The sequence below is a fragment of the Apteryx mantelli genome, chromosome 2 (genome assembly GCF_036417845.1).
Source record: "Apteryx mantelli isolate bAptMan1 chromosome 2, bAptMan1.hap1, whole genome shotgun sequence".
Lineage (NCBI taxonomy): Eukaryota > Metazoa > Chordata > Aves > Apterygiformes > Apterygidae > Apteryx > Apteryx mantelli.
This window is the reverse complement of record NC_089979.1, coordinates 79515767-79538811: the sequence shown is the minus strand read 5'-3', so window position 1 is coordinate 79538811 and position 23045 is coordinate 79515767. Positions and strand designations below refer to the sequence as shown.

Below are 23045 nucleotides of genomic sequence, written 5' to 3'. Positions count from 1 at the left end.
CGCTTGCATTGAACTTTGAGCTGGCTTGCACTGAACAGAGTGTAAGTTTGTCAGCTTTGAAAATACTGTGCTGTTTCCATGAACAACTAACTCGGAGATATTAGGAAGGATTGCCAGTAGATGCAAGAACTCGGAACACTGATGCATGCTGTGTCAAATGTAAGCTGGACACCTACATACATCAGTGATACAGCAATCTCAGGATGTTCTCCTTTCCTATGCACAGTTTCAGCTTCTTTTGTAAGGAGCAGAAAAGGCGAATCCAGAGAACTTTGCAGGAGACTTCTTTTAAACATCTTTTCTTTCACATCTCAGCTTTATGAAAATATCTGTGGGGTTATAACTTAGCGTAGGAGTTGTTCTCTGTATTGATCTGCAGAAGTGCCAAGTTCCATTTCAACAACCACTTTATTTTTAAGCCATGTAGCCTACTGGGAGCTGCAATGTACTACTGCAGAGAGAGAGTACTCAGCTATTAGAAGACATTCTCATTATTCAAAAAAAGATTATTCCTAACAATTAAGAAGCTGTAAACATAGCTTCTAAGCAGACTTACACCATGCTTTTCAGATGGAAAGCTGCAGAGCAAGCCCAGAAGGAAAGCTAAAAACAACAACAACAACAACAACAACAAAAAACCCACAGTGCAAGACTATCCAGGGGACACAGCAGGGTGCAGACATTCCCTCCTTAAGAGGACAAACATTTTCTAACAGGTAACAGCTAAAAATCTTCCATTGTGTAGCTGGAAGTCAGCTCAATACTTATTTCAACCTTTCCAAATGCTCTCACACCATTTTCATCATTACTCGAAGTCAGATGCCAAGGTTTGTACTAAAACCGCTGGGAATGAAAAGAACTGTGAAAGCTGTAAAAACCAGCTATTACAGATTGACACTTGAAGATACTAAGTGTCCTTAGAAGTCTAATAGATCATCCATCACAAACATGCATCAAAATCAGTCATTTTTACTCTATTGTCCATTGTTCCCCAACTTATTTTCAAATCTATTAGAGATGTCGTAATTTTTTACCAGCCAGTGACCACAGAAAGTGAAACGTTAGTATGATCTACATCTGAGAAGTCATGTTTATATAATCTTAGCTACCATGAATCTTCAAGAGCAGGGTGGAGTTAAAACCTCAGGGCTGAAGACATTTCTGCCTGTTTTCTCTTCTCTAATGTAGCTTGACAAACAATTCAATAAAATAGAAAACCATTACCTCCTTGATCCTGAGTAATAACCTAAGAGATTCAGGATTAAGAAATAAAGCAGGCTGCAAAAACAGAGCGTATATAAAGCAAGAGCTTGCACAGTTTATCACATGCATTGTTAGAACCCCAGAAAAATTTCAATAAGTCACTATTTATTATGTTATATATTTGAAATATTAAACAGGTATTAAAACAAACAAACAAACACGGTAATGTCTACTCCCCTTAAATAAATTACAAAGAGGAAAAGTAACAGAGAAGAGTCATGACACTTTTTACTGAGAAAGACTGTTTACATTTCCACAAGAGCCACAAGGATTAAAATGAGATAAGACAGCCCCTGACAGGTTCCCAGGGTTCTGCTGTTAAGCTAGAAAAGGGTCTTAGGACATGCCAAGTTTCACGTTTCTGTACAGATAGCTTTTAACCTCTAGGAGGCTTCCTAAGAATTAAGCCTCCCCTGAAACCAAGTTATAAGAATATGAATATTCTCCTGTACCCAAAGAGAGAAAGTCCTCAATTCAACAATTAGAAAAGAAAAATTACTCTGATATTACCTATACAGTTTTGCAACATGCTCCACACACATGCACTGTCACCTTTCCTTTCCACACTGCACAAAGCAAGACACATTACCTTGAATAGAGTGAAGCCACTGAGTGAAGCCAAACAGGTGCAATGGTCAAACATTGTCCTTCAACCAAAATTCTGCACTTAAAGTTTTGCATTTTACATACCTTTCAAAAAATTGTCTTCAAAGAATTGGGATGCAACCCTCTGTGGATAATTCACTCCAGCACCCCAAGCAATCAGTGGTGTTAAGGTCTCTGAGGGATGACCAGCTCCATGGGATCCTGAAGTGCACCAAATCAAAACCAGTGTAAACAAACTTCAAGATGCATGGTGTTAAAAAAAAAAAAAAAAAAGTACATATATCTAAGTTCCTGTTATAGACAACCTGCTCTAGTTTCACATTTTATTTTCTACAACTAAGGCTGAATTCAAGTTATAGGATGGAAATGGCTGCCATTTAAAAATCAAGTCTATAAAAATATATAAGCTGTGTATTAGCAGGTTTTTCTCTTGATTCTTAAGATACAGAAACAGAAATCAAAGCCAAAGTATTGGAAAGATGTAGAAGTGTCAACTGCTCAAAAAGCATGTACATGCCCATCCTGAATGTTCCATGGAAACCAGAGATGATTCATTTGTGTAAAATCAGGCACATGTGCCTAAAATCATACAAAACTGGTCTCTTTGGTACCTAAATAAGGATTAGACTTCTATTTCAAAAACAAGAGAATGTGCACAATGACCACCACACTTTCTTATTGATGCAAGTTCATTTTTACTATTTTAAAGCCTGGTAGTACACTCCTTAAAAATTGATAAAACATGACTTCCTTCCCTGAGGAAATTAATTTCTTCCAAATTAACATATCAGCTGCCAAGAGGAGAAAGCTTTAATAATATGACGTCTCAGCAGCAGCTGCACTGAAGCAGAAGCCACACAAGCTTGATAGAAATGTTGATCATTCAGCTCAGTGGGTGAAGTATCACAGCAGTGATATAAGCCAGTCATGGAGGGAATGAGATTGTCATACAAACTCTATGCCGGTCACTGCACACTTCACATGATTATATATTTTACGTGTGTATAGACATACACTCTTCCTCTCTGTGTGTGTATGTGTATATATCTATCTATCTATATATACACACACGTATATACACGTGTGTGCATTTATGAAAATTATGAATGGCATGAGAGAATAGCACATAGTTCCACAGTATTTTACAGAATCAGACAAAACTGGGAATAGTGCTAAGACTGAATGTGTAACTGCTATGGCAGAAAAGAAAAGCCAGTTTTGCTTCCTTTTAAACAACCCTAAGCTTAAGAACATACAGATCTGGACATGATAAGAGAATCCAGAAGTAAAGAAACCCCTTGCAAGGCATTCTCCGGCCTCAAAAGTAGCAACAACATTTCTTCTTTGTGGAGCTTGGGAAAAGAGCAGATGGAGAATTTTCCATTTGCAGGGAGAGTGCTTCCTCTATCCTCCCGGCATCAGTTATTTCTTTCCATCACAGGAGAAAAGTGCTGGTTTTGGTGAGCTTTCATTTTAGATGAGCCACCAGCTCTCTCAGCATTTTACTGAGGCTCATGCTCGAATGCGGACGCAGCCGAGAGAGGCAGGCCTGCCCAGCCTCTGCATAAGAACCAGTTTTCAGCCAGATGTGAACTATAACAGGGCAAAATACTGATTTTCAGCTGGGCCTGTTCCCTGCTTCACCCCGTCCCCAAAAACACACAGCTTTGCAGGGGAAAGGGAGGGAGAGGGCGCTGCAGGCTGAGCTGCTGCCCCTAGCCCAGCGCACCACACAGCAGGGCGCCGGCCAGCAGCAGGGGCAAGAGGCTGAGGTGAGGGCGAGCGTGGGACCACCGACGCTAGCAAACACCTGCCACCAAGACTAGCTTAAAGCAAAATCGCACACTGGGAAAGCAAATGAGTTCATTGGTCTTTGCCAATAACCACAAGTTCCTGGGTTGTGCCAAGTTTAGAGCAAGTTCTCTTCCCTCAGCAACTTTTTGTTTTTAAAACTTGGCGTCCATCCCATTCTGGAAAGAGTCACTGAAAAACGCCAGCGGTTGCCGAAACTACAGCTCTAATAAAAAGGCTTCTGAACTAGCCTTCAGCCTGCTGGCTGAGGTCCTGCACATCTCGTATGGGCTTGCTCTTGCACTCACTGAAGTCAATTTTGATATCATTAACACTCCCTGGCATAAAATCAGGCTTTTTCTTCTTTAAACAAAAAGGGAATGACAGAGAAAACGACGACAGACCAGAAGCTTTCAGAGCCTGAGAGATTAGACTTATCACCTTTTCTTTCCTCTTCAAAAGCTCCAGCTCACAAGAAGAATGTCTCAGGATAGTTTTTACTACCTTTTCCCTAGCTGCCCTTCCAGATGCACTGACAGCAAAGCTGAACAATGTTCACCTATTGACACGAACCTACATGCTAACTGGAAAGCAGATTCAGGCTTATGCAGATGAAAGGCAGGTATTTGAATAGTATCTGGCTATACGTATGTGTATGCATACACACACATACATGTATATATACATACACACACGAATATATATACACATATATGTACACACACAAACCTGTGAAAAGGACCTGAGCAGACACAAGCTAAGCATGAACCAGCAGCACACCCTGGCAGCAGAGATGGCCAACAACATTATGGGCTGTATTAACAGAAGCACAGACAAGCGATCGAGGGAAAGGCTATCTCCCTCTATACAGCACTCATGACATGGCCTCTAGATACTTGCATCCAGTTTTGGGCCCCCCAGTAGAGAAAAGACATCAACCAACTGCAGCAAGATGAGCAGAGGGCCCTGGAGCTGGTGGGGGCTGCAGCCCTTGCCCTGCGAGGGGAGGCTGAGGGACTGGGGCTTCTGCAGCCTGGAGAAGAGGCAGTTTGGGGGAGACCTAAGAGCAGTCTGCCCGTACCTGTGAGGGTGGTTAGCAAGAAGGTGGAGCCAGGCTCTCACTGAGGTGCGTGGTGGAAGGATGAGAGACAACAGGTATAATTTGAGACAAGGGAGGTTCAGACTGGATATACAGAAAAACTTTTCCCCCACAAGGAGAGCCAAGCAGGGGAGCAGGTTGCCCAGAGAGGCTGTGCAGATCCATCCTTGGAGGTTTTCAAGGCCCGACTGGACAACCCAGTCTGGCCTCATAGGTGACCCTGCTTTGAGAACAGGAGATCAGACCTCCTGAGTTCCCTCTGATCATATGAAAAAAAAAAAATGAAGTGATTACTTGAAATACTGAAGAAAAAATATACATTGGAATTAAATTTTTTTATTATAAGTGACAGACAGCTCAACAGTAAATAATATTCAAATGGACTGTTTTGCAAGTAAGCAGATAGTAATAGGCCAATTTTGAATAAATAAGTAAATGAATACTTTTCTCATCTCTGATAACAGAACAAATCTGCATCCCATCCACTTGAAAAGTTCAGGATAGCACACAAAATGTATGACCCTGAGTTTTGTCATGACCACACCTGAAGCATCCCTGGTTCAAAAGTATCACAAATAATAGCTACAGATACACCCAGCATAGAAAGTTTCTACAAGCACTAGACACCAAAGCTGTCATGGTTTACTGCTTCCTGGAGTTTAGTTTTCTTTGTAACTCAGAATTACCAAATGCTATATCTGGTCATTTATCCATTTATTTTGCTTCACTTCCAAATTCTTGTACATTCAGAGACTGCCCATACTACTGCACCCCCAAAGCCAGAAGCACGTAAAATTGGCAAACTGTTTCCGATTTTTTTTCCTTTTATTTTTTTTTGGGGGGGGGAGGAGGAGGAATGAGATTTGTGACTGATGCATAAGCTTTCTTTCACAGAATCACAGTGATTGCTTGGAACAAGGATTAGCACTTGTATTCAGTACAAGCCTTAAATGCTGTTCAAACAAGTATCACTGAAACTGGAAGTTTCTTTGCAGGCTAAGGCTACCTATAACTGACTGAAAGAAAGCACCCAAGCATACTTTTATTTATAGTCTTTTTAATCTACATTTCTCTTTTGAAAGTTGGGATATAGACTTTTTTTTTTTTTTTTTGAACTTTTCCACTAAAAGGTTAGGCAGGTTCCACTCACATTCCCTTAGAAACCCAAACAGACCACCATAGCACTATCTCTAATCTCTGACTACCAGCAAGAAAGGTTACAGTTACTCTGTATCCTCTATGACAGCACCACTGCTCCCACATGGGACTGTTAAAACAGCTCTTCCTTTTTATTGTTTGCAATGTAGTAGAATTACTGTTTTATCAATGTTTAAAAAGATAGGTAGTCGAGGTTTTAAAAACAAACTTGCCCCTTAGCACAGCCACTAATGTGTTAAAAGGCTAGGAAGAATATTAAGGGGAAAACCTGAGCTGATCAAAGAACACCACACTAAGCGCTCCCCCCCGCCCCGTATGAAAGCAGTATAAAGGTGTAATTTAACCCTGCTAAAACTTAATTGAAATTTAAGTTTAACTGGTATCCCAACTGGTATCCTTGTGTTTTACGGGGTTAAGAGAGACTTTTTTTCACTTTAATTGGCTGCACGCAAGGACAGGAATGTTCTTAAAATTCTTGCAGGTGGGGGTGGAGGGGGAAATTTGTCTAAATGAGTTCACCACAATAAACTCTCCCCATCTGCCCTAATCCAGTTACACCAAAATTGCCTCAAGTCATTTGGCCACTGTGGTCATGCCCTTCACAAGTGCCCCCTGCAGGTACCAGCCTGGCCAGCCACCTGCCTCACTCTCCCTCCTGTGCTTTCAGCTGCTCCACCTACTCTGCAGCTCCAGCCTCCTCTGAAAAGATCACATAGCAGTCCCATCCTTTCTCATGCACCTAAGGGCCAAAATAAGCAAAAAGACAAAGTTTGTCTCCAACTGCCTGACTCCCTTCACCTCCCCCAGGCACTTCAGAGTAACAAAGTGTTAAGCATTTCTGTCCCATGTGGTCTTGAACAAGCCCAAATTTGCTGTTAGCAGCCAAATAACACAATCATCTCCTGCCCAGGCCAGCTTTCTTCAGGGAGGCTCTGATAGAAGTGGTATTCAGGTCTTTTGCTCCCCCTTCTCTTCCTCCCACTCCCCTACTAGCAGCTGCTAAATGAGTTAAGCTTTACCCAATTAACTCTTTTTCGCTGTCCAGTTACCCATCTCAGTTGTCACAGGGCTGAGGAGGTCCCCTGCAGCCCATTACCTCTTTCCTAATTCACACAGGGTTCATAAAAGGCAAAACCTAGGATATCAAATCGAAGCAGAGGCTCCAAAGCTTCTACAGGAACAGAGCTCTAATCGCACTCCAGATACTCACCCAAAAGGTTAGCTAACTATCAACATTTAAAAAGGCTCACCCCAATCTGTCATTCCGTGGTCCGAAGTCAAGATAAATGCAGTTTTTCCATCATTTCCATAAAAATTTTCAAGCATTGAAGCAATTTCTTTTACACCCTCATCAACTTTTCTAATATTCTCCTTGTATTCCCTGGGGGGGAAAAATTAAAAAAAAAAATTATTAGATTCAAGGTGGCTCTTGCTCTTGGTGTAAAGCAAGTTATCCACACCCAGTCCCTTGATTATGGACAACTTTACCCTTTACAGAACCACAAGCTAACAAAAGGCATTCTAGATGTGAAACCTCTCCTCTAATTCTTAGATGAGACACTACCTCGTCACAGTGCAGTTTTAAGGCTCTTGAAACTGCTTCATGTTTCAAATCTGATCTGTCTTTGATTGAAGACTATAACTTAATCACTCATAACAATTAGGCAAACGAAGGTGAATGTGAAAGCTTAAGGAATTGTGGGAAATTGAAACTAAATTGTAAGCTTTTAAAGTTATTTGGAGCTAGTAATTGAACATCAAATAAAGAATTTATGATGCAGGGACTGTTTTGAGATATTTCACAGACCAGCACAGACCCCAGAGTTTTGCAGGACAGAGGCTAACCCCAAAAACTGCATCTTAAAAAAAAAAAAAAAAAAAAAAAAAAAAAAAAAAAAAAAAAAGGAGCGGTAGTGATTAACTTTCACCCAATCAAGTTTTCTATGTGTTGCAAAAGTCAATTTTAAAAATGCATCTATAGTAATTTTAAAAAGAGCATGAGACATATAGCAAGTACAAATTTTGCAGTGGTGTAAGAAATTAGGGCAGGGATTTTGAAGTATGCAAGGGAAAAATACAGAATTTACATTCAGAGCATGTGAAGAAGTGAAAGGAAAGCTCTCAAATAGCACACTTCAAGTTGAATAGATGATGCGTACTGTTAATGATCTAAACTTTTCTTTTTGCTAGTGTCCTAGGAAAGCTAAAACAGGGCTGCAAATTCCAGCATTATTATTTCTGAACTTACTGTTTTCCGTAAATTTAACCTTACCATTTTTGCTATGCAGAATTCAAGAACTGTTTACACTTTTACATTTAAAACTGCAGTGACCAACATACCTTTAAGACAATCTGCTAAAAACCAGATTTGACTGAAGGAGCATTACAAAGTGCAAAGGAAAACAGTAAAATTTGTCACTTATATAGAGAAGACCTTAAAACATCAAACCCCAGAAAATTCAGAGCACGAGTAGTCATAGTGACTTACATGGCCTATTGCAGAAACTCATCAAGACAAGTCTTGTTTTTGTCTTGATAAGTAGTACTGTTAACAAAAACAGTTTAGAGAAAAAAGAAAAAAAGTTAGTGTATGCATTCAACGCTAATAGGAAAGATATACTCAGTCTTTCAAATTACCTCGAGTTTGGCCGGTGAGCGTGCCCATTTGTGTCTATGCCTAGCAAATGCAGGAACAGAACAACTTTTTCTTCATTTAGTGCAGAGTACAACGTTTGATTACTTCTGGAAGAATTAAAGAAGCTCTGTATGGAATAAGTCATCAAAATATTAATCTGAGTATAATGGAACAAGATGACAGGCAGCCTATCAAAACTAAAACACAGCTGTTTTCATGTCACAATACTAGCAGTTATTAGAATTATGAAAGAAAAATTAATTACTTCCCAATTTACCTATGGGAGGATAGGTACCAACAATATAGTCAACCCAAGATTTCAGCTTATCTAAGACATGCAACACTCCTAAGTTCCTGAGGGTTTGTTTTTTTTTTTGAGTTTCTTTAGGCAGTGATAGCAGATAACTGCATCACCCCTTCTTTGCCTCCTACATAATTACAGCTATGCACCATTCCTGAGCTCCATTTATGGCTTTCCATTTCTATTAATTTCTTGATTTAAAGCTGGAAGCAAAGCTCTGAAGTACTCTTGCTTTGGAAACTGGTTCTGCAGGACTGAGGCACCAAGCTACAACTCGTTCATAGAAACCAAACTGAAACAAAACAAAACAAAACAACAACAACAACATGCTTTGCAAATACATGGCCTACAAAACATACATCTGCCTTGCACATGTGCTACCTAAGCATCCCTGAGGCTGATGCCAGGGGGCATTTCCCCCTCAGGTTGAATGAGCCTTGACATGGCCATTCTGTTGTAGACCAGCCACATTACAGTAATGCAATATGTGGGCAGACAGCTATCTCAGCATGATCTCCCTAATAACAGCACTGCCCAAGGAAACAAAGTTGAGTAGGATTTCGTTTAAAAAAAAAAAAAAAAAAAAAAAAAAAAAAAAAAAACAGAGAACCTTTCAGTAGCAGTAAGAGATATGAAAGTGCCTTTGGATTTCATACAGCAGTCTAGGGAAAATGCTAGCAGACACAATGATCCGTTTTCGCCACGATAGGAAAGACGAATCTAACAAGTAGACGCCTTCGTGATAATGGTGGTGTTGCCGAAAACTGAAGCTCACACATTATATAAACCAGAGTCACTGTACCAAGAGGAAAACCAAGCTGGTAGCAAGAGAACCATTGTCAGCTTTGTCAGGAAATCATGACAAATACTTGATTCCACTTTAATAAAAGTAAATTCAAGAAAGTAAAGACTTTTTCGGAATATACACAAACTGCAGACTGACATTCATATGCAAGTGCTATTATGTTCTCAACTTCAGCTCTTCTCCAAACAAAATTATGACTGACGTCCACAGATATTTAAAATAAGGATAAAACCCAAAATCTGATAGCATTGTTTTAATAGCAATATAATGATTTTTTAGAGGTTTCAGTTTCCCATAGGTGTCCACCTGCACATATTTGATGGTAGACCGAAAAAGCCTTCCAGAGCACACCAATAACATTTCAAAACAGACAGATAGTAAATTCCTGAAATTAAAACTTAAAAAGTAGATCAACGTTTAAAGAAAGGTATTCTTCTGTCAAGGACTAATTGAATGAATAAAATTTTCCAGGAGCAAAGCAAGGCCTGAAATTCTTCTTTTCCACTAGATGGGTTCCCACGACATTCCAAAGATACCTCACTTCCCTAAGCACAAGAAGCCTCTTAACCCAGACCAGCAGCAGTCAGAACAGCTTGCCTAACCTCAGACTAATGAAGAATAAGACAACAAAAGGAAGGACAGTGTAATCTAAGATGCGTCATCTTTTCCTAGAGCAAATAGCAAATTTTTCATCCCACAAAACATTTTTTTTAGAAGTCTACCAAAAAAAGCAAACAGGAAGTTCACTGCAAAGAGTTATCTTAGGCTGATAAAGATGATGAGTTGGCAAGTGGGACAGCAGCAAACGGAAGGGGCAATAAACACTTAATCTTTTTCTAGTGGTTACCAACAGTAACCTTACATCTCCCTGCAGCATACTAAATACTTCTTCTTTTTGGTACTCATTATCTGCAAAACTTAAGATCTACAGCCACTTGACACTAATTTCCAAGACATCACTATACGTTAGCTACATTATTTTGCCTTGATTTTTTTTTTTTATTTCCCCTTTAAACCTTTTAATTGCTCTGTTTAGTGATATTACCTCCTTTGCGTATTTAAGCAGAGTGCCGCCAAAACAATTTGGGGGTTGGAGTACATGATTTACACTAAGAGGCTGAGAGAACTCAGTTTTTCCAGTCTCAATAAGAGAAGGCTACAGAAAGATCCAGTTGCTGTCTACAACTACCTGCTGGGAGGGTATGGAAAAGATGGAGCCAGACTCTGCTCAGAGGTGTCTGGTGACAGGACGAGAGGCAACAGACAATTCGAAACACATTAAATTCCAGTTAGATAAGGAAAACCCATAAGTGTAGTCAGATATTGGAAGAGGTGACCAGGGAGGTTGTGGAGTTTCTATCCTTGAAGATGCCAAAAGTTTGGCTGGGCAAAGCCTGAGCAACCTGCTCTAACTGGACCTTCTTCAAGCAGAGGGTTAGACTGAATGAGCTCCGGAGCTCCCTTCCAACCTACATTTTTCTGCGACTCTAAAATATATTAAAGAAAAGCTTTATGAGGAGTAGATGATGCATCTCCTGAATTCCAACCAGCTTTTCACTTTTCTGACAAATAACAACAAATAATGTCCTGGCTATAATTGATACACAGTCTAATAAGACCAGTGATAATAAACAAAAAGTTGATCCATAATAATACAAGTACTAATTAAAATATTACACAAGAAGTTTGGTTAAAACTGTCTAATCTTAGTACCACATGAAATCTTCATATCATATCCCTTCTTGGGTGGAAGAAATCAAAAAGAAAAATAAAAAAAAAGAGACCAGAAGGTCTAACAAATACATTATTTACCAATGTCTGAAGAACATATAGGTTTCATAGATGTCTAATAAGTTTGGGGGGGGACCATTTGTTCCCACAGAGAGAAACCTCCTTACAAACAGGTTCGTTTTATAGAACTGATCAATTGTTGTTGACTGCATGGATGCATAAGGAGAAAGAGAGACTACACATAAACTTGCTCCTGCCATGAAGCCCCTCCACATATAAATCCAGGACAATTTAATTGAATTGGTTGATTAAAGCAGTGCATGCTGATTTGTGCTCATGCAAGGGTTTAAATAGCTATGCCAATTTTTAGATGCAAACTAAATGTACAAAGGCAGGATAAACATATATATGCCAGGTTTATATCAATTGAGCATGCTCATGCACAAGACTGCTATGCCTATTTTAATAAATCACTCCACCACTGTACTGCTAGTTAGAGCTACTTGAGTTGAAATCCAGATGCAGAGGTAAGCATTGAGTCATGACACTCCGTCTGCAGAGATTCAGAGTTTAACATCTTTCAGTTCTCAATTCCAATCCCCACCCTGCCTAGAAGGGAGAAATTGAAGTCTTGGCACAGCCCTCTTCCAACAAAAAGGGGCCACCAAAAGGAAAAAAAAGTACTATGTTCAAAGAAGAAGAGAAATGTTTGCCATCTGCATCTCCATGTCCATTTGAGTCAGAAAAAGTCAACTTTTTATGGCTGTAGGTTAGGATACACTTAAGAAATTAAAACATGCATTATTGACACACTCTCCTCTTCAAGACTGCATGAGTGCCTGGGATATTTTACTCATTTTGATCTAAATGTAAAGTTCAGTGTTAAATATTTTGAGAAAAACAATTTAATACATCAGAAATGCACAAAAAAAAAAAACCTACTATGTTTTTGTTGTTAGTTAACCTAGTCTTACAGTATTTTGCTCCCTAATTTTTTCTTCAGCAGAAACTCAAAGCATGGCCCAGGTAAAGGTTGTTTAACTGCAAACTGCTAGGCCACATTAAGGCAAATTCTGCTCAGTGCCCTAATTATTTTGAAGGCTTCTGGCAAAAATGCTTAGTCAGCTCTGCATCCATCTAGTTGTCTGAGCCATCCTCAAACTATTACCACAGAATAAAATTCCACAAAGAGTTTTAACCCATCTATAAATGCAAAAAAGATGGACAGTTGGGTCAGAGAAATAATTAAGTCTAGATAAAAGTAAGGGACAGGGTCACTTTGTCCCATGAACAGGCATAAGAGGAACTACAAAGCATCATAAATTTTATTTCCTCCACTCATGATTTATAAGCAATCTGCTTCTGATCCATAAAATATAAACTAGTTACAGTTCACAGATCTCCTTACCAATTGAGTTATTGCTGGTTAGCACTTAGAGAAAGAGCAACTTGAGGGTGCCAGAGTTCACAGCCCCAAACTTCAGGCCCCATTTTATTCCTATCTGCTTGTTGGGTAGAGGAAGCCACAAGCAGCCCTCCTCACCCTTGGGATCTGCTGACTACACAGCAAAGAGACCTTAGTGTCTTTTACTTCCTGGAGCAGAGGCAGAAACCTAGGGACCACCTTGCCCAAGATAGGGTCAAATGATATGTCATTTAGTATTTAAGACAAAACTCTGCATGGGAGAGAAAAATATTTTAAGCAAAGCAGATTTCAGATTCAAATTGTTATTGTTACTGGAGTTGCTGGAATTATAATAGTAGAGTGACCTCAGTTTCAGTCAGCCTCAAGCTTTCACGCTTCTGAAGCAATCACTGATGTGCAACAGAAGTGATGATTAGTGGAATGAGCATTTTAGACTAGTCATTCAAGTCCCACCCATTCAACAGCATGAAATTTAGATAGGCAAAATATGTATTTAAAATAATGGTGATGGTTCCAAGGAGGAAGTCACCAGTAGGCGTATAATTATAATCTGAAAGAAGAAATGTTGTGAGGTGTTTTGAAGCAGAAAAAGATAGTACCACCCTCAAATACCTGTGCAACTCCAAATCACAGCAGGATGTAACTTTAAGACAACAGTTATTTAAGTAAAATTAAAAGCCTAATTTGATTTGTATTATTCATACACATTACAACATGCAAGCTGGTAAAAGTGTAAGTTCAGGGAGAGGATGGCAATTAGAAAAAAATACCTTTCCACTTGCAGACTCAGAAAAATCACTTCTTTGAGAATTAGCAAACTATAATGAATCCTTTTCCACCTACTTCATTCTTTAAAGCAGACCCACCCTTGGCTTGCACTAATACAGTACAAAGATCTTGTGGGAAATTTTTATTAAATCTTAAATTGCATTTAACATTATTATGAGATCCAGAAAGTCAAAACTCATCTAATAGTTCCATTGATATAAATAGTTAAGCCAATACCCACTTACCAACATTTCATTATCCAGGTCAAGTGGGATAGCATAGCATGATCACAGGCATTCACAAATAATTAAAAACCAACCTATGTGCATTGGGATACTAATACGTACAGTGAGGGCATCACAGAAAAGAACAGTCAAAGCCCAGCATTGACTCGAGTCAGCTGAGCACAGCACCATGTGAGTTATGCTGCTTCAGGGCCTAAGCTGCCTTTATCACAGAACTAGCTCAGGCTCCTCTGTTAGCCACAGCATAGCAAGTCACAGCAGATAAGAGTCAACTACATGTACCACAATAAGAAACATAGTTATAGTAGGTAGAATCCTGACAGAAGTTAATCAAGAAGAATATTCGCCATTTCTTTTTCATAATCAAGACTTATTGGCCCTAGCATACCATACTACTTATTATAAAATCAAGATTTTGAAGGGTCTGTAATATTCTGAAAGGATAGGTTTCAGATTATATGCAAGCTTCAGAGAAAAACAGAGTATTTTAAAAGTGTATTTTTTAAAATTAGCGTTGAATGACAAATACTTCCTTTAAATTTCCAGTACACTAGTGATGATAATCAATTCAAGCAGTTTTTAATTACTGACCCAAATGACAGAACTTTCATAAATTCTGTACTTCCTAGATCTATAGACAAAGATAAAATTAATATCATCTTCCAATTGTGCTTTTTATGCACAGGCAGCATAAAAAGAGTCTTTGCTCACCTTCACATGATCAAAAACCCAAGTGTCAAGCTTCGCTGCATCTTGTGCTCCAAAATCTTCACTTTCTGCTGTGTAACAAAACGTATAAACGTGATCTCCACTAGCACCTGCAAAAACAATATAGATGGAATGCAAGACAACAGCAAAAAGTTTTCTTCCTTTTCTCTTAATTGAAAATATATGAATATTAATGTACAGGAGCAGAAACACACCGAGAATGACAATCCTGAGAGAAGTTGGGGAAAAAAAGAAAAGAGAAAAGAAGAGATTTTCCCTTAATTTAAATTACTCCGTCATTTGTGTTCTTTGAAGCCTTGATACTGTTTTAAGTCATTAGCTTATCAGCATCTCTGAGGGGGGTGAGAGTCAATGTCATCCTTTATGTTCAGGTGAAGAAATAAAGTATGGAAAAGCAGATAGGCGTAGAACAAAATCCAATTAAAGCAAATAAAGCGGATACAGAATTTAATTTTGAAGAAAGGAGTTTCACTGGAAAACTTAACAGAGGGTTACTTAAAGCATCCAGGGTCTCATTTGAACATACAGAGGTCTTTTTAGAACATGCTACTACACTGCTTAGTAATTACCTGATAGAAGACAGATTACGGTATCAAAACCCCAGACTCTTAACCTTTAGTTATTAAACTGAATCATTTAAGACAATGTCCTGTCACCATACACCACAGGTAAGGAAAGTGACAGGATGGATGCTACTGTATATCAACCCTGGAAGGCAACCGAGTACTGAAAATCAAGCGGACAACTATATAAAGACAATATTCAAGGCCTGTAACTTTAAAATATGGGTTTGAAATATGAAAAGGAGAGCTATCGGACTATGTTCAGGCATAAAATACAACAGTAGGTTCACTGATGTGAAAACACAGCATCTGGACAAGGCAATTTCACTCCATACCCAGTGTAAAGACAGCAAAGCAGAGAAAGGGGAAATAAAGATGAAGACCTAGAAGAAAGTGAACTTCTGAAATTCTGGAAAGATCTGAAATTAGGCAGGTTTAATGAAATTCCTCAGTCAATGGCTGAGCTGTTAAAGCTTGGGGATGCTATTTCCACTATGTCTATGTAAACTCCCACAGGGGAAATGTTCTTCTGTCAGTGGATAGCCAGACAATCTAGCCGATTTGCTCAATGTCACAATTATATAATGCAGTTTTGTAGACTTCCAGGGTTGTAAGTGAACTAGTATCCCAGGCAAAGAGGGCTGTTTTTCCAAGATTATGTCCAAATCCACATAAGTGACACAGGTATTTCTGGCCAGGAAGATGAAAGCTAGCACAGATACCTGATACAGCTTCCCCCTGTTCCTCAGATGTTACTACTACTTATAACCCAGAATACTCCTTGCAGTTTCTGAGTCTGAAAGAAAAGGAACAAAATACTCCAAGGCATTAAAAAAAATCCATTAAGGAGTTCAACTCAGCAGATAAAGGGGTTCAAAGGAAGAAAAAATAAGCTGTGGTGATCACTGCAAGAAGGACTGATGTTTTAAGAGGGCACAGTGCTGTACTGTTTTTCCGCAGTGTTACAAGAAACCTGAAAAAATACATCTTTGAGAGGTACCATACCAAAGTCAGCAAATGACAGCCAAATGAAAAGTATGCAGTAAAGGAACACATCTACTACTTATGCATCCCAGAGGAAAAAAAACATCCAACCCCACATAGATATAGATAAAAGCAGTGGCAAAACAGGGAGATCCTAGGAGAGTTTTGAAGTGCTTGGCATAGCTAGAAGATTTAAAAAAACAAAACAGAACAAATGCACAGTCTACTAGGCCTACCGCTTAAAATATTTTGTATTTCTGCCTTTTGAAAGGTAGTAGGCAATGGCATGCCTGATATTTCCTTTAAATCTAGGGACAATGGGAGGAGGTAGCAAAGAAGGGATAGGGAAGCAGAAGGAATCCAGAGATGAAAACTTTCTTTAGAAGTGAGTGCAGACTTCTACTAGGTTTGGTGCTACTACTGCACTAACGGAAATATCTGGTACAGAAGTTTCTGATGTCCAGTTGTCAGTTGTCCCTACTGCAGACTTCTGCCTGGCATGTTGTCTCAGCCCTCAATATGAAGATTCAAATATTAAGATTAGAGGTCAAGTTACCTCCCTCTTGCAACAAGATTATGTCGTGTAGGAAGCAAAGCTCTAATTCTGCTAGTGAGGCAGCTCCTGTGTCTGATAAGGCTTTTGTGGGTCACCAGAGCCCAGACCAGAGGGAGATTTTTACTAGCAAAGTTTACAGGTGCAAGAGAGGGGGAAAAAGAACAAAGGCATAAGGACAGTCAGGTGCAGAACCAACAGAGCTCAGACATCAGAAAATTGCCAAACGACAGAGCAGGGTGAGGAATCTGAGAAATTCTGCTGCATTGGAGCACTGCAGGAACAATGAACTAGAAGAGAGCGCAATGGGTCTGTTTGGATCCAAATACAAACACTGAGGTGCGCAATCTCTCCAGAATAACCCTGACCAAGGTTGAAATCTTGTCCTGTTTGTCCCCATGGTCTTGACGGTACCCTGCTCAGGGCTCAAGCTAAGCAATGCCCCTAGCCTTACTGCTAATTTTCAAGAGAGAGAATGGGAACTCATGGAGTAAGTGACAGTCTGGGTGCAAAGGATTAATATTTACCTCCCTCAGCAGAAGCAAGAGCTTCAGTTCCCTTTTCACTGTGGCTTTTAATACTCTGGATTATGCTCCAGCCCAGATCCATGACAAAACAGTATAGGACTGGACAGGTCAAATCTCAACTTTTAGCAAGTCTAGAAGAAAACTTCAAAATCTGAAAGAGCATTCTAGAAAAAGTACACATATTAAAGTACATTATTTGCAGATAACTTCAAGGTCACAAAGCTTCTCTAGGAGTTGATACATATTCTAGTGTAAAAATGTCATGAAAAATAAAGTTAGAATTAGCACACTAGTTTTGTGGAGGTTAAGTAAATTGAACCATTAGAAACTGACACATGCTGGTTCTGAAGATACTTTAGACATTTTCTCAGACTAAAACACTAATAAACGAAATGGGCTGCCCCTCCCCCCCAAAAAAAAATTTGACACATCCAGATTTCTTGCATATCAATATTTTGATATGCAAAAAGAATTGTTAACCATTTCAAGTTACTTTCTCCATACAATCCATGCCTATTTGACTGAAATATGCAGTGAACATTATATCTATTTATTTTATGACAGGACAAGGACCTTAAGAACACAGACAATGACAGGAGATAAAAGATTTTTCTCTCCCTGCCAAAAAACAGCAAGCATTATTATACCCTTTATTCATCATCCGATGAAAACAGTGAAATAGTTATTAAAATTCTGAACATTTTGGCATGACAAAAGAAACAAAACCAAAAGCAAAAGTAGTCCCACGAACAACTCACTGATTTGCACAATGGGGAAAGAGGGAAGGAAGGTATTGAAAATACTTGATTCCATTCCTTTCTGCACTGTAAAAAGCCAAGGTTCCTCCCTCCTTGGAAGATTCTAACGAAGAAACAGTGGATTTATTTAGTCCATACATGGCCAGAAATAGATTGCTTGAAGATAAAGCTTATACTGGAGAGGAAAAGAGAAAAGGGGAAATACTTTTCTCCACTCAAAGAAGTTAATCCACTTTTCTATCATGATAAGCCAGAATCCTTTTTCCAAAAAAGCATCTGCTTCTCAAATACAGCGCTGCACTAAGTGTTTCTCAAGCACTGTAGCCACAGGCCATGCAAAGTGGATTTTGGGGGAGGGCAAAAGAGATTAAAGTTCCACTACTGGTGCCCAGTCAGAACAAGCCATATTTTGAAACACACGGGAGCTGTAGGTATTACCCTTGTACATCCCTCCAGATAACATCAAGGCTGCTTCCAGTCCTCTGCTTATCTTCTTACTCAAACAAAACTAGTTTGGGGAAATTCTTGAATCCACCAAATACTTTCCCAAGAACACATGGCTCCAAAAAATGTAAATAATCTGCACAAGGGCAGTGTACTACCTTTCCCCTCATCCCAGCCACCATAACAAGATTCCCAAATACAAGCTGCAATCAGAGGCCCTGGGAAAGCGTAAGTTATCAGGAGATATTTTAATAGCTTATCATAAACTGTTATGAGAATCAATCCAAGAATGTTAAAAAAAAAAAAAGTGTCTGTGTAGGAAATATTGGTGGGGGGGAGGAGAAGAGACTGGAGCTGAGACAAAGTTCAAGATTCTTCATGAGAAAAAACATACACTTTTTATAAAATTAGATTCTAGTGCTATCCTCCCTATCATTTTTTCTGGTTTGTGAATATCAATATTTAAATACAACAGTAGCATTTGCCCATAATTTGTACCCCTCTCAGTTCTCCCCGGTTTACTCTGAGATTAAGGGAAATGGTGCGTACACCCCCATTTTTCCATGACCAAAATGAGATTAAATTCAGAGGCCCTTTAAATGGCTGAAATGCTGCTTAACAAACACATCATGCCCATCAAGGGCCAAGTGCACTGGGCTGACTGAGAACAGCAACACACTGCCCACAAGGGGAAAGATCTCAGCTACAGGAATGGTACCTTGCTGTTCCTACTTGCATACAGTTCTTCTCTCTGTACATTACTGTTCTGAAATAGAAGTTAATCCACATTAAACCACTTCTCCACCTCAGGCATGAGCCCAACTCCATCAGCCGATTCACTGGGGGCTGCATGCAAGAGAAAGAAAAGCCCTAGCTGCAGACTGGCAAACAAGAGGTTTAATGTTCAACCAAAGAAAAAACGTTAGTTCCTTTTCTTTATGGGTGTGTTTTTGTTTCAGTATGTCGACAGAATTAGGTAAGGCCTATTAGAATGGATGAGTGATAGATAGGGATATCCTTTTTAAAGGCTTGCTTCTTTTTCCTCCACCCCCTGTCAAATTCACAAACTAGAAATGAGATATCTGTAAAGACTGGTGAAAACATACAAATTGGAAATACTTCATTCACCCTCTTCTCTAACTCTTAAAAACTGTAAGACTCTATTTTATTACCTGACAAATGTTAAAGATACACAAAATTTAAACCTTACCTTTGGCAAACATTGGCAAAATATCTGGACTTCCCCAGCTCCAAGTATATTTACTCTCATTGAAAATAGAGTCAAATTCCACTGGATTCTCCTTCCAGCCTGGTAAAGAAAAACACCATGAACACACACGCACACACACATGGATTTCAATGGGGCTGCCAAAACATCTCATTGACTGTTAAGATTGACAGCGCTGGCAAAATGCATTTAAAAGTCTCTATTATTTGACAATGAATTCCACAGTGCAGGTCTCAGTTTTACTTCAGTTCCAGCCCGTCTGCAATTAGTGCCCCATTCAGTAGGAAATGGGCTGAAAACCTAAGCCAATCCTATTATGCAGTGTTTCAAACAGACAAAAAAAACAGCTGGTTTACCTCTTACAAAGCTAAAATTCTCCTCAATGCTATATTCCATGTGTCTGACCTCTGTTCTCAGTTTTCAACATCTCAGGCAACAAATTACACACTCATATATCCTATTACCAACAGCTATGCTCCACCCCTCCACAATAAAAACCTTCAAGATTTTCTGTTTCCATGACAAGGCAGTTGACAGATACATAAAGAGATGCTCTTAACAGCCATTCCTGCCAAACCCACATTTGTAAATGTGAGAATAAAAACCCTTTTGATGAGAAACATGGACAACACCAGAAAATTCCCCTCACCTCCCCTTTCCAAAAACAACACACAACGCTACAAGTGTTTGGGCCTGGGATAGGGCAGAGCAGTGTACAAAACAACAAGCCAGTAATGCGAGGGCTTGCTCCGTATTATTAACCACCAACCACACAGCGACAGCTGTCTCTGGGTAAAACACGCAGTTGGGGTTTTGGCTTTGTTTTGCTACTGATCCTCTAACTCAGTTTAACAATGTGGTTCAGATAAAATGCTGCAGTTCACTTCTTGTTTATGACATCTACATAACCATCTTCCAGTATGTCCCAAATCTTAATTAAAACTGCTGCATGAAGTAGCCAGTCATAAGTCACCTTTGCTTTTACAGTTTAATAGCACTATATTTAAATTTCACTGTGTTGCAAAATATTAACTTATTCTAAAATAAAAGCACGTGAACCTATTTTTCACAGCTATCAATATTCTCCGTTAATAATATCCCTCCAGAAGAAGCTTACGTTTTCCACAAAATCTTAGTATACAAACAACTATGCTGGTATTTAGCAATCATTTAGAACCCTACTGCATCACTAAAATACATTATTTTGGAGGACAACATTCAAAGCTTTAGGAGTAGCATACCTTTAGCAACTGCACTGACATCTTCATAAAATCCAGCTATAAGTGCAACATGGCCTGGCCTAGACTCTGTTGGGACACGGGTGTGAGAGATTCCCCAGCTGCCGGTATTCTCTAGAATACTCCTGAAAACAGGATAAAAAGTAGTTGGTGCTTAAGACTCCTTGGGAGTACCACAGTTTGTACATAAGAGTGACAGGTAAATGCTAGGCAGAAAATGCAAAGAGCCCCAATTTAAACAAATTTTCACTGTAGCTTGCTCTGCAGCAATACAAACAGAACATTAACCTGCAAGCAGTTAAAAATTGTAACATCCCACAGAGATCATTATTATTGGGGACCATGACCACTTCAAAGAGATGAGTTTAGCTAGAATTGGAATTAATATGTTATTTTTTGGCTCTTTTCTAATACGGTTTACTTTTTTTCCCCCCACCAAATTGTTGCTGTCTGGGATTGTGTTTTCTTTGTTCCTTCCATTAAGCTTGAAAATGTCTAGCTTAATCTCGCCTTACTTAATCTCGCCTTATTCACTACATATGCTCAATTATAATTAGTTCTTGTGACCACATCTGTCTTCTTTATCTGTGCTGAATCTTGGAAGTCAGCAACAAGAGGATTTAAAAACAAATGTAAGCCTAAGGTGCAAATCATTTGAGAAACATGGACAAATTCAGGCAAACCTCATATTTTATACAATTACACCAAAGTGAAAGAGGATACATTCTCACCATATGTATGGAAATGTTAGTTGTCTAAATAGTATGTGCATACATATCAATAATTGATAAAAAGATGAGAAAATAGAGGACAAAAGCCCAAGCATAAGAGATAGTCTTATAAGCTATTCTTGTCTGCTGGAGACATAAACAGCTGGAGCCTGTCGGAGAGCAAGCAGTGAGAATTACCATGCACTGTTTTCTTGTCTCCATCTTCTGGAAGAAAGATTCACTGCCCACTGTCTGGGCAAGGTAAAATAAACAGGACATACCTGACACTAATGTTTAAGATTTAAAAGAAAAAAAACAAAACAAAACAAAGCAGTAGAAGCTTCTGAATTTTGTTGTTCAAAATATAAGTTACAGAATTTGCTATTTTTATTGGATGTGTTCACAGCCCATCAGTAGATTCTGAGTTCATGTTTTGAAACTTTTTAACAGAGAACACACTTTGATTTTATTCAATTGTTAATTACAAGATCTGTATACACTGTTTCAAACCTAATTCTCAGTAATGAAATAAGACTCAAAACAGTCTAAAAGGTCAGGATTCACACTAAGCTCACTGGGTTGACAGTTTTTTTTGTTTTTAAACTCATCTTAGATCTCACATTCTCAGGCCTATTTCAAATGTATAGCCCAAATATTAGAGTGAAGAATGAAAAAGGTGATATAATGCTCTGTCATTTTACTCTTAGCTCATGCCCTACTAGGTTCTAAGACAAGTTATATTTAAAACAAGTACTACTTTGAAAAAGGATTTCAGTATCAATTAAAGAGGTTTCTAACTCCCCCCCACACACACACTGGAGACTGATCAAAACATTGCACTAGCATTAGTGGAAGATTTATTACAATAAAACAGTTTTGGCCCTACTCGCACTCTGCAGTGACAACATGTAAGAAACTGATTTTATTAAGTTGAAAGGTAATCCTCTACCTTTACTTCTGAGGTCCTGCATTACAGAATCTGAAGTCAACAGTAACACAAGTCAGGCAGAGGAAACATAGCTAGAATGGCATTTACCTTTTCAAAAATCACTTAGCCACGTAAAATTATCTCAAAACCCTTTACTCAGAAGAATCTTTTTAACAATTACTTTTCTTGATAGCAGAGACATTAGCAACCCATAACTATGCTGGTCATGATATAATAATACAGCTGAAACATGCCACGCAAGGAAAAAAGTCTTCCCCAAAGTTCTCAACACAGCAGCAAAGCAATTCAGAAGACACCGCCTGCGGTTCCTTGCAGCTCTCAGAACACTGCTGAATGATGGATTTTTCAAGAAATTTTGTAGGAGAAAAGACCGGATAGCTGGCATACCTCAAGTCAGCAATCTGCTCCAAGCATAATGGATTATATTTATGATTAATCCTATGTATCTACTAAAACCTGGCTTCCATTTATAGCACTTTAGAACAAGAACGGCCCTTGCTCATTTAAAGATCATCTTTCCGCATTAACAGAACA

General features: G+C 38.9%; 1 protein-coding gene across 9 annotated transcripts in view; it reads right to left on the bottom strand.

Annotated features, from left to right (window-relative positions):
* PIGN (phosphatidylinositol glycan anchor biosynthesis class N) overlaps positions 1-23045 on the bottom strand; it is a 110479-nt gene that overhangs the window by 68869 nt on the left and 18565 nt on the right. For 7 of the 9 annotated variants that reach the window (XM_067290961.1, XM_067290963.1, XM_067290965.1 and 4 more), the window contains exons 3-8: positions 20856-20977; positions 19597-19695; positions 14540-14646; positions 8555-8679; positions 7168-7298; positions 1954-2070 (exon numbers count right to left, since the gene is read on the bottom strand). In XM_067290961.1, coding sequence (XP_067147062.1) covers positions 1954-2070; positions 7168-7298; positions 8555-8679; positions 14540-14646; positions 19597-19695; positions 20856-20977 — 701 coding nt within the window. Of the gene's footprint in view, positions 1-1953; positions 2071-7167; positions 7299-8554; positions 8680-14539; positions 14647-17184; positions 17319-19596; positions 19696-20855; positions 20978-23045 lie in introns of those variants that run through there. The other 2 variants (XM_013940777.2, XM_013940800.2) reach the window with 2 other exon arrangements.